This window comes from Lissotriton vulgaris, chromosome 1_1 (assembly GCF_964263255.1).
Source record: "Lissotriton vulgaris chromosome 1_1, aLisVul1.2, whole genome shotgun sequence".
NCBI lineage: Eukaryota > Metazoa > Chordata > Amphibia > Caudata > Salamandridae > Lissotriton > Lissotriton vulgaris.
Window position 1 is genome coordinate 1,902,933,010 of NC_141685.1, and position 13,535 is coordinate 1,902,946,544.

A 13,535-nucleotide genomic window follows, 5' to 3' on the forward strand; every position below is an offset into this window, starting at 1 on the left:
TCGGGTGTTGAGAAGGATGCATTGTAGGTGGTTGGGGTCGGGGATCTGTGGTGTGGTCGTAGCGGAGATGTTGACGGTGCCGCTGAATTTGCATGAGTAGCAGGAGAAAGGTCCATGGGTGTGTCCAGGAGCGGCTTGGACGCAGTTGGTGGAGCGGCCGGGGTTAAGGGCTAGGAGGGTGGCGGCATCGTAGGTAATGCGGGAGGGCTTGGCTGCGCGAGGGGCAGGGAGTCTGGCGCTGGGCGCGGTCCAGGCGCGGACGGGCGTAGACGGGCTTACCTTTGGCGCACCTTCGGCGCGAATTGGGCGCGGTCGCTGCGCGTGAACGCTGCGCGCGGGAACTACTGTCATATATGGAGAGTGGGGGGGGAGGGGTGAGGGCGTCTCAGCTGGGAGGTGGGGCGGGCTCGGGATAACCAAAACAACAACAACAATCAGACAAAATGGAGGCGGAGGGGGGAGCCCAGTGGAAATGCGCGCAAACAGGAAAAGCGGCGCTTTAAATAAATGAAAAATGCAGTTTTAATACAGCGTCTACCAGGCACACAGCAGGCAGCAGTAAATGGCACAAAAGCAAAGCAGCAACGATACCAGTGACGCAGCAGGACACTGGGGAGCGACCACTCAGTCCAGGGGAAACGAGCGAGTCACGGCGCTTTACTGTGGTGGAGCGCTGATATGGTCAGTGGGAGGGCGTCTCAGCTGGGAGGCGGGGCGGGCTCGGGATGACCAAAACAACAACAACAATCAGACAAAATGGAGGCGGAGGGGGGAGCCCAGTGGAAATGCGCGCAAACAGGAAAAGCGGCGCTTTAAATAAATGAAAAATGCAGTTTTAATACAGCGTCTACCAGGCACACAGCAGGCAGCAGTAAATGGCACAAAAGCAAAGCAGCAACGATACCAGTGACGCAGCAGGACACTGGGGAGCGACCACTCAGTCCAGGGGAAACGAGCGAGTCACGGCGCTTTACTGTGGTGGAGCGCTGATATGGTCAGTGGGAGGGCGTCTCAGCTGGGAGGCGGGGCGGGCTCGGGATGACCAAAACAACAACAACAATCAGACAAAATGGAGGCGGAGGGGGGAGCCCAGTGGAAATGCGCGCAAACAGGAAAAGCGGCGCTTTAAATAAATGAAAAATGCAGTTTTAATACAGCGTCTACCAGGCACACAGCAGGCAGCAGTAAATGGCACAAAAGCAAAGCAGCAACGATACCAGTGACGCAGCAGGACACTGGGGAGCGACCACTCAGTCCAGGGGAAACGAGACTTTACTTCTTTTAAGGGGCAGAGCACTGGCACTGAGGTCTGGTTAATGGAAACACAAGATGATGATGGACGGAGTGTTGAAACTTTTCAGACACTCACCCCTAGTCACAGACCTGGGTTGAATCCATCATCGTTCTTTAGCTAAATTCACCACCTCAGTTCAGACCCAGCTATATACAAATCAGTATTGACCCTGTGCCTCATGAGAACAGTCCAGCTCGAACTGCCAAGCCAGGTCTTCTCTGAACCGGAAACAAGCATACTGGGACCGGTTTTGGGGTAACACCCCATATCAGCCAGGCTAGCTTGAATCCAGCTGCAAAGTGAGCAAGAGACCCACGTCTGGACATAACCTGCCAACTTAGGGCGAACAAAGCAAGCACAAGGTGATGATGGACGGAGTTTAGAAACTTTTCAGACACTCACCCCAGTCACAGATCTGTTTTGAATCCATCATCATTCTTTAGCTCACTTCGCCATCTCAGTTCAGACCCTTCTAAATGAAAATCAATCTTGACCCTGTGCCTCATGGGAACAGTCTAGCCCGAACTACCTAGCCAGTCTTTCCTGAACCAGAAACAAGCATCCTAGGACTGGTTTCAGGGTAACAACCCTCATCAGCCATGCTAGCTTGAAAACAGTGGCAAAGTGAATCTAGTTAGCTGGCCTTAGTGCACTGTCCGATTCGAAAACCAGCATCTAGTTGTGTTAGACTTGGCATATTTTGGCGTGTTTCCCCCGAGTTTTTGCTTTCTGCCCTCCCGGTTTTGACTCTGTTTTTGCTGGTATAACGTTTCTGCGCGCTTTTCGAACTGCTGATCAGTGGTAAAGTGCTGGTGCTCCTGTGGTAAATTGTGTTATGATTGGATGTACGACTTATCAGCCCCCAGTAACGGGCACTGCGATAGCCGGAGCTTGTGAGTCCACAGCTACCCGTGGGCCTGCCGCACGGATTGTGCCACCCACGTACGTAGCCCGAAAAAGGTATAAGTGAATGAAGTTTGGTATGCCTGAACTCCGATCTAAAGAAGCAGCCTTTAGCAAGGATGCCCTTTTAATTTTGAGTTCATGAAGGCTACTTTTAGAAAGTGGGTATTATTTTGCTCGGTCATCCCGTGTGCCTCTGCTGGAATGTGGATGCCTGTCTGGTTTTTGGGACGACAGATGGCTGGGGAGCGGGGTGGCTCCTGATAGTCTAGGTAGGTCAGGAAAGAGCTAAACAAATCTGGGTTACGATGGGGGAAGAGGGAGGGAATCTCCTTGCTCCTCAAAGGGCCTGGTCTGCCTCTGACAAAGCCGCCTCCACCTCCTGCCAGGAATTCACACCAGAGAAGGCCCAACTGGTTCTGGCCGGACACCGACACCCTCTGCCTGGAAGATGAAAGGATTTTTGTGTACAAATACTGGGTCCCAGACCCTGAATTTTAGAACTCATCTGGAACAAGAAGATGTTGGAGGGAGCGTTTTTAGGGAGTACGGGGGTACTTGGGATCGTCACCGAATGATCGAGGGACTGATTTAGGGGCAAAAGGGGCACCTTAATTTGAGGCGGGGTGCACGGGAACGCTCATTCTAAAATGAAGGAAACAGATGTGTGAGTCATGGAAACCAAGCCAAAAGGTTCAACAGATTTATTTAGAAGGTGCAACTTCAAGAATAAGGCATTTGAAATACAAAATATAAAATATAATGACCTCGAATTCCCAGAGATCAGACTCTGACTCAGATCAGAAGACACTTTTAAATGGAAGCATTGAAACCATTGAAGAAAGACGCTTCAGCTAATACAATGTAATATAACATGTGCAGATTAAAAACCTCGAGGACACATCTATAAATGCAACATGAGTAACATGATTTAAACTTAGGAAATTTTTCTCAGAATGCAAAACACATTTGATCTAAAATGCTGAGAATACTCACGTTTGAACCTAAAAGAAATCAGCCTTGCAAGTGTAATATAGGCATTAAATTCTCAATAAGAAAACACCAATTTGGAGACAAAATAGCATACATAGCATATACAGCAAATATATTGGCAAGTTAAAATTGTATCTTAAAACAAAAAACAAGAGCTCTCGGGAACCACCCACACCCGCCTGCTATCTAATAACAGATGGGTGGGTTAGTCCCACGAGAACTGTGTGGGCTCCCCTTTTATACTCTCTAAGGCTATGAGAAGTGTCTACAGTAACGTCATCTCACGCCACTTCTACCTACGTCACTTATTGCATGGTTTGCATATTTATTAGGCATGGTTGTGCTTTTTCCACTAAATTCGGCACATAGACTAAGTAAAAGGTTATATTCACAGGCCAAGCGCTTGTCATAAATTGCATAGGGCAAGCAGAAATATATACATATATGGATATATGTCCTGGTTATTCATCTCCCCAGCTTGACGTGGTTGCGGTGGGAAACTTCCCTTATTCTCATGTATAGACCCAGGATGTGACGAGCCATATTTCAACACAAAAGTGAGACATTGAACTCTGAGCCAGTGAGCTTTGCACACGGGTAGGGTGGGGGCTCTTCAGTTTGGAGCAGGAGGCCTTGCTGAGAGAGGCTGGATGTGATTCTTGGTCAGACAAGCTCAGAGCCTGCTGTTCAGTAAAGATGGGTGCAGAAGTTTGGTCAACTTAACAAAAGGCCTACAACCAGGCTGGCAGGGCCTATGTAGGGGCGCATACTTCAGATGTGGGCAGAACGGGCCCGGGGTACCCCATGATAAAAAATAGACCCTCTGTCAAAGACTGCCAAGAAGAAGCGCAGGAGAAGCTGCAAAAAGAACAACTGCTTTGCCGGGTGCTTTGCTGGGCTGACCTGCAGTGGCTGCTTCTGTCTTAGGCAGTGAAAGGCTTGGACTGGACTTTCTGCAACCAAATTGGTGAGATTCTTCAAGGGCTTGAGGTAGAGCTTACCCCCTGTTCACGAAGTCTCAGGAACAGCAAAAACTTCAGGTTCTTATACCCGCAGCACTGGGGACTGTGTGTTTTGTGCTGCAACCTGAAGAATGCCCCTCGACGACATCTAAGACGACCCTGCCGAACCAGTGTCCTGAAGGCACCGCAGAGGGCGCTGCCGAAACGCCGCACCGCGACCCTGGTCTCACCGACCACGCCTGCTGATGCCATCACCGAGCCGCTGCTCGCACCGCGACCTGTGGGCACCTCACTCCGCACCGCCTTGCTTCACGCCTTGCTTTGGTACCGCAGAGGACACTGCTGACATGCCGCATCACGACCCTGGTCTCACCGATGACACCAGATGACGCCATCACCGACCTGCTGCTCGCACCGCGACCTGTGGGCAACGCACTCTGCTCCACCTCACTACACAACAATGTTGTGGCCTTCCTGATGCCCCCATTTCCCGCTGAAATCGACTCCGCTGCCTGCACCATGGTTCGGGGGCACCGCTCGTGAGTGACATGACGCACGGCCCTCATCTCACACCACAGCCTTGGCCTACTGGCGCCCTCGACTCCAGCTCGTCAGCCGATGACAGAGCTTTAGCAACGACAACGCCGCTGCTTGCACGTGACCTGCTAGCACCGCGACGAGCGCCGCCTCCAGCTCGTACCGCAACCCTGGTCTTATCGACGACGCCATCTGACGCAGCCACCCACCGCTGCTCGCACCTCTACCTGGGGGCACCGCACGCCGCACCGCTGCACTTCACACCGCGATTCAGAAAAGGGGGTGGTGATGAACAGAGTGTCTGAATTAAGCAGACCACTCTTACCCAGTCCAAAGATCAGGGCTTGATCCATCACCGTTTTTTAGCTCACTGCACCATCCCAGCTCAGAACCTGGCTATATGCAAATCAGTCTGTCCCTGGCCCAGTGCATCATGGGAACAGGGCAGACTAAACTACCAAGCCAATTCTTCACCAGAAAGGAGACAAGCTTCCGGGGACCGGTTTCTGGCATTTGTCTGAATCATTTTGTCCACCATAAGCGTGGAAGGGCATACTCAGATGTGAGTCCCTTGCTCATTGCACCATCAGGATTCAAGCAAGCCGGGCCGAAGACGGCTGTAACGCCAGAAACCGGTCCCCGGAAGCTTGTTTCCTTCCCAGTATAAGAATTGGCTTGGTAGTTTGGTCTGCCCTGTTCCCATGATGCACTGGGCCAGGGACAGACTAATTTGCATATAGCCAGGTTCTGAGCTGGGATGGTGCAGTGAGCTAAAAAACGGTGATGGATCAAGCCCTGATCTTTGGACTGGGTAGGAGTAGTCTGCTTAATTCAGATACTCTGTCCATCACTACCCCCTTTTCTGAATCATTTTATCCACCATAAGCGTGGAAGGGTATACTCAGATGTGATTCCCTTGCTCATTGCACCATCAGGATTCAAGCAAGCCGGGCCGAAGACAGCTGTAATGCCAGAAACCGGTCCCCGGAAGCTTGTTTCCTTCCCAGTATAAGAATTGGCTTGGTAGTTTGGTCTGCCCTGTTCCCATGATGCACTGGGCCAGGGACAGACTAATTTGCATATAGCCAGGTTCTGAGCTGGGATGGTGCAGTGAGCTCAAAAACGGTGATGGATCAAGCCCTGATCTTTGGACTGGGTAGGAGTTGTCTGCTTAATTCAGATACTCTGCCCATCACTACCCCCTTTTCTGAATCATTTTGTCCACCATAAGCGTGGAAGGGTATACTCAGATGTGAGTCCCTTGCTCATTGCACCATCAGGATTCAAGCAAGCCGGGCCGAAGACGGCTGTAATGCCAGAAACCGGTCCCCGGAAGCTTGTTTCCTTCCCAGTATAAGAATTGGCTTGGTAGTTTGGTCTGCCCTGTTCCTATGATGCACTGGGCCAGGGACAGACTAATTTGCATATAGCCAGGTTCTGAGCTGGTATGGTGCAGTGAGCTAAAAAACGGTGATGGGTCAAGCCCTGATCTTTGGACTGGGTAGGAGTAGTCTGCTTAATTTAGATACTCTGTCCATCACTACCCCCTTTTCTGAAGCACTTCACACCGCAGCATCCGACGCCTGTTGGCGCCAGAGCTCCGGATCCCATCAGAAAGGAGCTCGACCTGCATTGTGAGTGACTTCAAGGGCACCATCTCCCTGCATCTCGGAAAGGTACAGTTTGCCGGTCTTCCCAACACCGTAGTTGGCCTGCAACCGCGCGGTCAGCCAGAACTGTTTTTGGATTTGTTGTTCAAGACGCCGTGATAGCCCCGGACGGAGCTATCGAAGTTAAGGAACTATTTTTAAAAGCATATTTTGATAAGTGAAGATTTTGAACTATAGGATTGTGGATTTTTATTGTATTTGGTCTTGTCTTAAGTATATAAAAATTAGATATTTTTCAAAACTGGTGTGGTGTCCTTTTGTTGTGCGTACACTCTATTACTGTTGGTTATTTGCAAATGCTTTACACACTGTGTCTAAGATGAGCCTGATTGCTCGTGCCAGGCTACCAAGGGGGTGAGCAGGGGTTATTTCAGAAGTGTAACTCCCTTATCCTGACTAGAGTGGTGGTATCTGCCTCGCTTTGCCGCAAGTCTCAGCTAGCCAGAAATCCCATTTCTAACAAGTAATCAAGAATGGGGCAAAAAGTGGGTGGATAACTGCAACAAAATTCCAGCTTTCTACACACATCTTGTAATTTTCTTGAAGGTACTGTTTTAAGGAATAGCTCTTAAGGCACCATTCTGAAGATATGGAAACTCAGTTGTAAAAGAATGAGAAGAGTATTCCAAAGGGCAGGGAAAATCAGAGATAATCTACCATGATTTGTCTTAAGAACTTTGGAATCGTGCTTTTTACATGCCCCATCTTACATATTTTACCTTAAGTTGTTGGGCAAATTGCTGTCTTGTTAACATATAAGCTAATGTTGTAATCTGCCAGGTAAACCAGGAAGAGTAGAACACACAAAATGCTAGAGACGGTACAGGACCTTCCAATTCCGTGTTTGTCTGAAGCATTTTGTGCAGATGGTGACAGATGACTCCCATTCTGCTGTTCTGATGTGAAACGTATTCACAACTACTCAAAATTAAGAACAATCTAGTTCACTTTAAGGGTTCTGTCACAGATTGCACTGAGAAATAGGAAGAGGGTCTTGAGTATACTTCTAGCGAACAATAGAAGCCATTGGACTAAAATATTTTTATTTTCATCAGGTTTGTTTTCATTTTTCCCTGCATAAGAAAATCACTGCCACATTTTTTAGGGACTGTAGTTTGAAAATAGATTGTTTTGGGAGAAGGCCTACCTATCAAGCAAAATATGATTGTAATTTTGTTGCAATGGTCTTCTTATTTCAGTTGCGAGATCATAGAGACTAAATAACAAAAGTATTCTTAGACTTGAAGAAAGAACTGTCAGGGGAAATCATGCACTTACTTGGGGGCTCTAAATATAGCGAAATATAGACAGTAAGCCAGGTACATTAGTTGGTTAAATACACGAGAATTGGAGTGAAGAGCTCTAGGTTTTAGGAAAGGTATAACTGCTCAGTTGCTTGCTCTAAAATTCCATCTTCAACCTATTCAGCAGATCTGAAAATGCCATCTGAGTTTCAGGCTTTATGAGTGTTGAGGACGAAGAAGAAATGTCCTATTTTCTTCTGTAATGTGGCATTAAGCGACTCAAATATTAAGTATGAAACTAGGGAAATTAATGACCAACATTCTTGCTCACAAGGTACAGCTGGGTGATCGGACTCTTACGCACCCATTCTCGACTTACTGTCTGAGAGAAAGAGAACCATGTTCAATATTCTTGGATGGCTTGGGCAGGGAATCGACCATAAAGCTCCGACTATATCTGCATGGAATTGTGTAACTAGTGCACAACATTTTTTTTCTTTTCACCCTTGAGTTTTTTAACTAAGTTTCAAATGAACATTTGACATATTTGTATGAACTTTTGTCATCTTTATTAATGTGTGAACATTTTTATTGCAGGCAGGCAACAGGATTGGGAAAGCTCAAAATGGATAACCACTTTCGCTACTATTTCCAGCACCCCTGGTCTCGCCTGATTATAGCTTACTTGGTGACCTTCTTTAATTTTTTGCTGTTTGCCGAGGATCCAGTGTCTCATAGCCAGACGGAAGCCAATATGATTGTTGTTGGGAACTGTTTTTCATTTGTAACAAATAAATACCCTGGAGGTGGCTGGAATTTTCTGAAGGTACTCCTGTGGCTGATTGCTATTGTAGTTGGACTAATTGCTGGGAAGTTCCTTTTCCATCAACGTTTGTTTGGTAAGTCACCTTATGCCTAGTATTACAATAAGTTATTAATACAATTTGGACACTCAATGTTTTCAGTCCTCGTTATTTGTTTTGAATTATGTAGCCTGGAATTTTCACACGGAAAAATTAAAGCGAGGCATGTTGAAAAATCCCACACGCACCTCATCTGAACACAATGTAGCACCTTGCTAGGCAAATGTTTTCTGACAAATTTCAAACAAATCTCTTTCTCAAAAAATATCACTTTTTCAAGACATCCTGACTTTATTCTGCCACACCTATGTTGTACTATCTTCATTTTTTAAATGTTGTGGTAAACATTGACAGACATGGTTAGTTCTTCTTTTTCTTATAAAAACTCTTAAAGAAGAAACTGTCTCTCCACTAGTGAAAAATCCTAAGACGATATCTGTGCTAGTAGGTATCTATTTCAAAGTATTATATGTTTACTCATCTTCCTAAAGGTATTTGTGTAGGACAGTTATGCCTTTTGCAGATTTCCTTGCCTAGAGTGCTAGTGGACGAGTATCATGAACATCAATCACCTCTAAATGAAAGTAGGGATCGTTGGTCTTGGTCCAAGTTAATCAACATACAAAGCCTGCCTAAAATCTTGTAAGGTAAGGTAGTTTTATTTCGGTTAATTATAACGAAATACATTAATACCAAAAACTTAAAATCATCGCAATCTTGCAGATTCATGCCATATTAAATTAAATGCTCAAAAATAAGTACAAATTTGAGTTAACAACAATGTGTACAGCATAATTGGAGTATCTAAAACTCGACTGGAAATTGGAGGTTCATAGTTAAACATTGGGTCCAGTATCTAAAATGTTATATTTTCTTAAAAATGTATCTAAAGTACATGGTGGAAAGTACAGTTCACAACTGAGCAACAATTCTGTCCAGTGTGTTTTCCGACATTCATTTAATTTTGTACAACTAAGTACCGACCGACCAGCTCTCATGCCAGTTTAAAGAAAAGCAACTTCAAAGGACCTATAAGCACCCTTATAAACAGCAGTGACGACTTTTTGCCTGCTCCGATTCAGGTGGGCGCCTCTGTCCTTAACCTGCTAGCCATATAAACTGTCATTGATGATGAAGATTACAGGAACTGATGTCTTGCCTGACCAGCAGTAGTCACTAGAGGATTTGTAGTATACTGAACGCATCACTTTTTTTTTTTACAATCAGGACCTTGCAGGATAAAATGTCATAAGTATACAGCCCAATCTAGGACAATCTGTGAGGACCCAAAGTCGTTGGCTTTGTGGCCACTCTCTTTTAAGGTATCCTCGTAATCCATTGCGTTGTTTAAATTAGAGTTCAGCAGATCACATCCAGTAAGGTAGAGGTTAGAGTGTTTGGAATGACCGGGAACTGTCTCTCAAATAAATTTGACTGGATAATTAAACATTTGATCAGTGTTATTCTAAGGGCAAAACATATTTTGGGGTCTACTGTACAGATCAACTTTGATTAGTATCAACTATTTCCCATTAATTCAAGGCCACATGATTCCAAACAATACTAAATTATATATTAATCTTTAACAAGGTCACACAAAATAGTTGAAATATGTCTTGCCAAGTACCCCAACAATTCTTAAGGTGACACTGCATAGTCCGGGTCAGAGGTAAAGACAGACCGCGAGGGAGAGAGGTTTAGATAAAAAAAAAAAAAATAGACAGAATTCAAATTGAGTGAAGGTTCACTTCCCAGGGGGCAGTGGCGGTTTCTCTTTGAGGGCGTCAGGGCTCCGCCCCAGTTACATTTATCAAGAGAATTAATTTTGAAATTCCCAAAGAATAACACATGTTATTCTTTGGGAAATTTTAAATTAAATCTCCACTCACTGAGTCTGCCCCACTCACCATTGTCACCAATAGTGCTGCTCAGGGCCGTTTCTATGTGTTTTGCCACCCTAGGCGAGAATTGAAAAATGCCGCCCCCTCCCTCTTACTACCATCACTCTCTCCCCCTGTCATCCAGGCCTCTGCAGTTTCTCACTCTCTATACACTTTCATTCTTTCTCTTCCAACAAAATCGTTTAGCACTCTTTGAGAACTTCAACTGCCAGTGACAGTGGCAACTCTGCTTGTTTTGCTGCAGAGTAGACAGGCCTTGGTGACTGGCCCATCCCTGTACCAGGCTGTCATCTCATCATCTTCCATCTCATCAAAGGGTGAGCTCAGGAGCCTCTCTGACCTCACTCCATCATGTGACATGATGTGAGAGGGTACAGAGAAAAATCTAGAAGTGAAAAACTGAACTCTGCGCAGTAAAGACAGACAGATGTTAGCTTTCAGTTACCTGCCTCAGAGCCTGAGCCTGGAAGTAACTGCATGCTGCCTGAGGGTCCATGCAACAGCAGCTGAGGAGCTGCAGTGGACTGATGCTGACAGCTGAAGCCAGGAAAGTTGGAAAAAAACTGTCTATGTGTTAGCGAGACAGTGAGTGCATGTGTGTGAGTTTGTGTGTGTGTGTGTGTGTGATTGTGTGTATGTGTGAGAGACAGAGAGAGAATGCGTGTCTATGGGAACATTTTGCTTATATGTTGAATTTTTCCTTTGATCTCAATTTATTTGAAATGTATGTAATGTATTCTAAGTTACATTTTGGTGTCATGTAATTGTTTGATGATTTAATATTCATGTTTGTGTATTTTTTGGACCTATTGTGCACACATTTGTTTGTTTTTGTATTTGACTTGGCTGTTTTGCGACAGTGTTTCCTTTTTGGATGACATGTTTTCATGAATTTTGAAATTTGATTATAAAACTAAATAAATGTTTTGCTAAATAAATAGCCTGGCCACGCAGTACTTTTGGGCTGTGTGGGTTACAATTAGGATTCAAAAGTTCCCTGGCAAGCCACTTTTGTTCTGTTTCTTCAATTGTTGAGGTCCAGGCTGGCCAGTGGCTAGGACCCATAACCTTTCTGTGTACACATATGGGAACATGTGAGCACGTGTGTTTGTTAGTGGAAATGATATATTTCTGGCAATGGCATATGTGAAGTAATTCTTGGCATAATTCTGGCAATGGCATACTAGATATACTTGTTAACATAAGGGAATACACCCAATTCATATTAGGTGCACCAATTGACATACACAGTGTATCCACTGCACATTTTGAATAAATGGGGTCCATGCCTGGGGAGCGTCAGGCTGCACTGACTTGGCACACCAATGTCTATTGAGCCAATCAGTGTAAAATTTGACCCCATATCATTCAAAATTTTCCCAGTGGAGAATCTCCATGAGCCCTTATGGCAGAAGTCTATGAATATCATTGAAACCTGCATTGCTAACATCAATGCTGTTCCTGATTGCTGTGCCTTTCGTACATAGTTGTGCCTTTTCATGTGATGCTGTGCCTAGTATTGAGACAGTAACTGGACATTGGGACTCTAATTGGACAGCATAGCAGGATTCCGGAAAATGATATATGCCCATGGGTATATGATAGCCACATCCTTGTTATAATTGCAGATCTTTTGGAATATGTATAATAACTCAAACAGACTTGTATCTCCTTTAGCATTTTTGGTATTTTATTGACCAGGGATTTAATTTTGCTCTTCAGACCATAAGTTGCCAGTTATTGCACAACTGCTGCTGAGCCAACATGCGCCAGGTCTCATTAATATTTTATGCAGAAGTTAGTAGGGAGGTTGTCGAGGCGCTAGGCTTTTATTAAAGAAGGCCACAGCTCCTTAGCCGATGTGGTACATCTTAATTGAAGCGGAACGTGTAGTACCAAGTTTAGTTGGCACCTACCTCGGGCCCTGCAAACAGAATTTGAAGCCATTCTCTTTTTCGAATCCGACGCTGTCGTGAAACGGCACCTTAAGTTACCTCCTGGGAACACTGTTATTTTTTTTCAAATTCCCTCCACTGGAGCTGACCGCCCCCAAATAGCAGTGTTTATTCCAAGTGTCAGAGCTGAGCCTGCCCATAATTTCCTAGCCCCCCAAGATAAACAACAGCAACACAAAGGGATTGTTGCTCTCCCTTTACTTTAGAAACATCTTTGCGGTGACAAGAAGGGCTGCGTATAACTTTCTTCTCCACTGCATTCCTAAGCTGTTTCAAGAAAGTGACAGGCAATCTCAAACTCCTGTTTATTGCTGCCCTCCCACTTTTGCCGCCCTAGGCAGCCGCCTAGTCTTGCCTAATGGCAGAAACGGCCCTGGTGCTGCTGCTCCTGGCTGTTGTCACATGACGCTTTGCTCCCAGGTGTCCAGGCCCAAAGAAGCCTGCCCTGCTACGTGGTGTTTGCCGGCTGAGAACCTCACAGCCCTGAAGGATGTGATGTCATCAGTTCGGCAAAGACCTGGCTGAGAGGCCCAGACTCCACCCCCTGATAGCATGGAGGTTAAGTTAGCCTCGGGCGTTTTAAATACAAGCCCCGGATCGCTAACTCTCCATGTCAAAAAGAGAGAGGAGGAGAGCTTGTCACGGTGTCACTCCACCCCTTCCCAACTCGTCACAGGGCGTGGTGGGACCCACCCTGTGACGAGTTGGGAAAGAGTGTGACAGGCAGGAAGCTGAGGGGTGGAGTCCGCGCAGATCCATCGCCTACGGCTGTAAGCCTGTTATTGAACCATAAAGAAAATGTGACTTCTAGCTGGCAGCAAATATCCTGAGGTGGAAGATAACGTATCAAAGTCCGTGATCGTGATGTGTAAGGTTTGATAAACTCATGAGAAAAATGACCGAATCATAAGGCAAGTTTTAAAGTATTATTTGCGTTGCAATGGCGTTGTACAAAATTAATAAAAAAGAGTTTAGTAATGAAATGACAATATGCGTGGTGGTAGCATACTTGTAACCATGTTACAGGTGCGGTGTGTGATTCAATAGCTAGATGTGGATTAATGCCACATGTGGATTACTAAAACTACAAAATGTGTGTGAAAAACAAAAAATGCATGAAAAAAGTGTGTCACACATGTTGAAATGATGAGCTGCCTGACAACATGGTGCTCTGCAGGTAGCCATGAAAATAAAGAATTAACAAGATTGCAGT

General features: G+C 45.6%; 1 protein-coding gene across 1 annotated transcript in view; it reads left to right on the forward strand.

Annotated features, from left to right (window-relative positions):
- The window catches only part of TMEM117 (transmembrane protein 117), a 2,083,068-nt gene that overhangs the window by 186,350 nt on the left and 1,883,183 nt on the right, over nucleotides 1-13,535 (forward strand). The window contains exon 2 of the mRNA XM_086938367.1: nucleotides 8,201-8,502. Within this exon, the coding sequence (XP_086794493.1) occupies nucleotides 8,229-8,502 (274 nt within the window). The 5' untranslated portion in view covers nucleotides 8,201-8,228. The remainder of the gene's footprint in view (nucleotides 1-8,200; nucleotides 8,503-13,535) is intronic.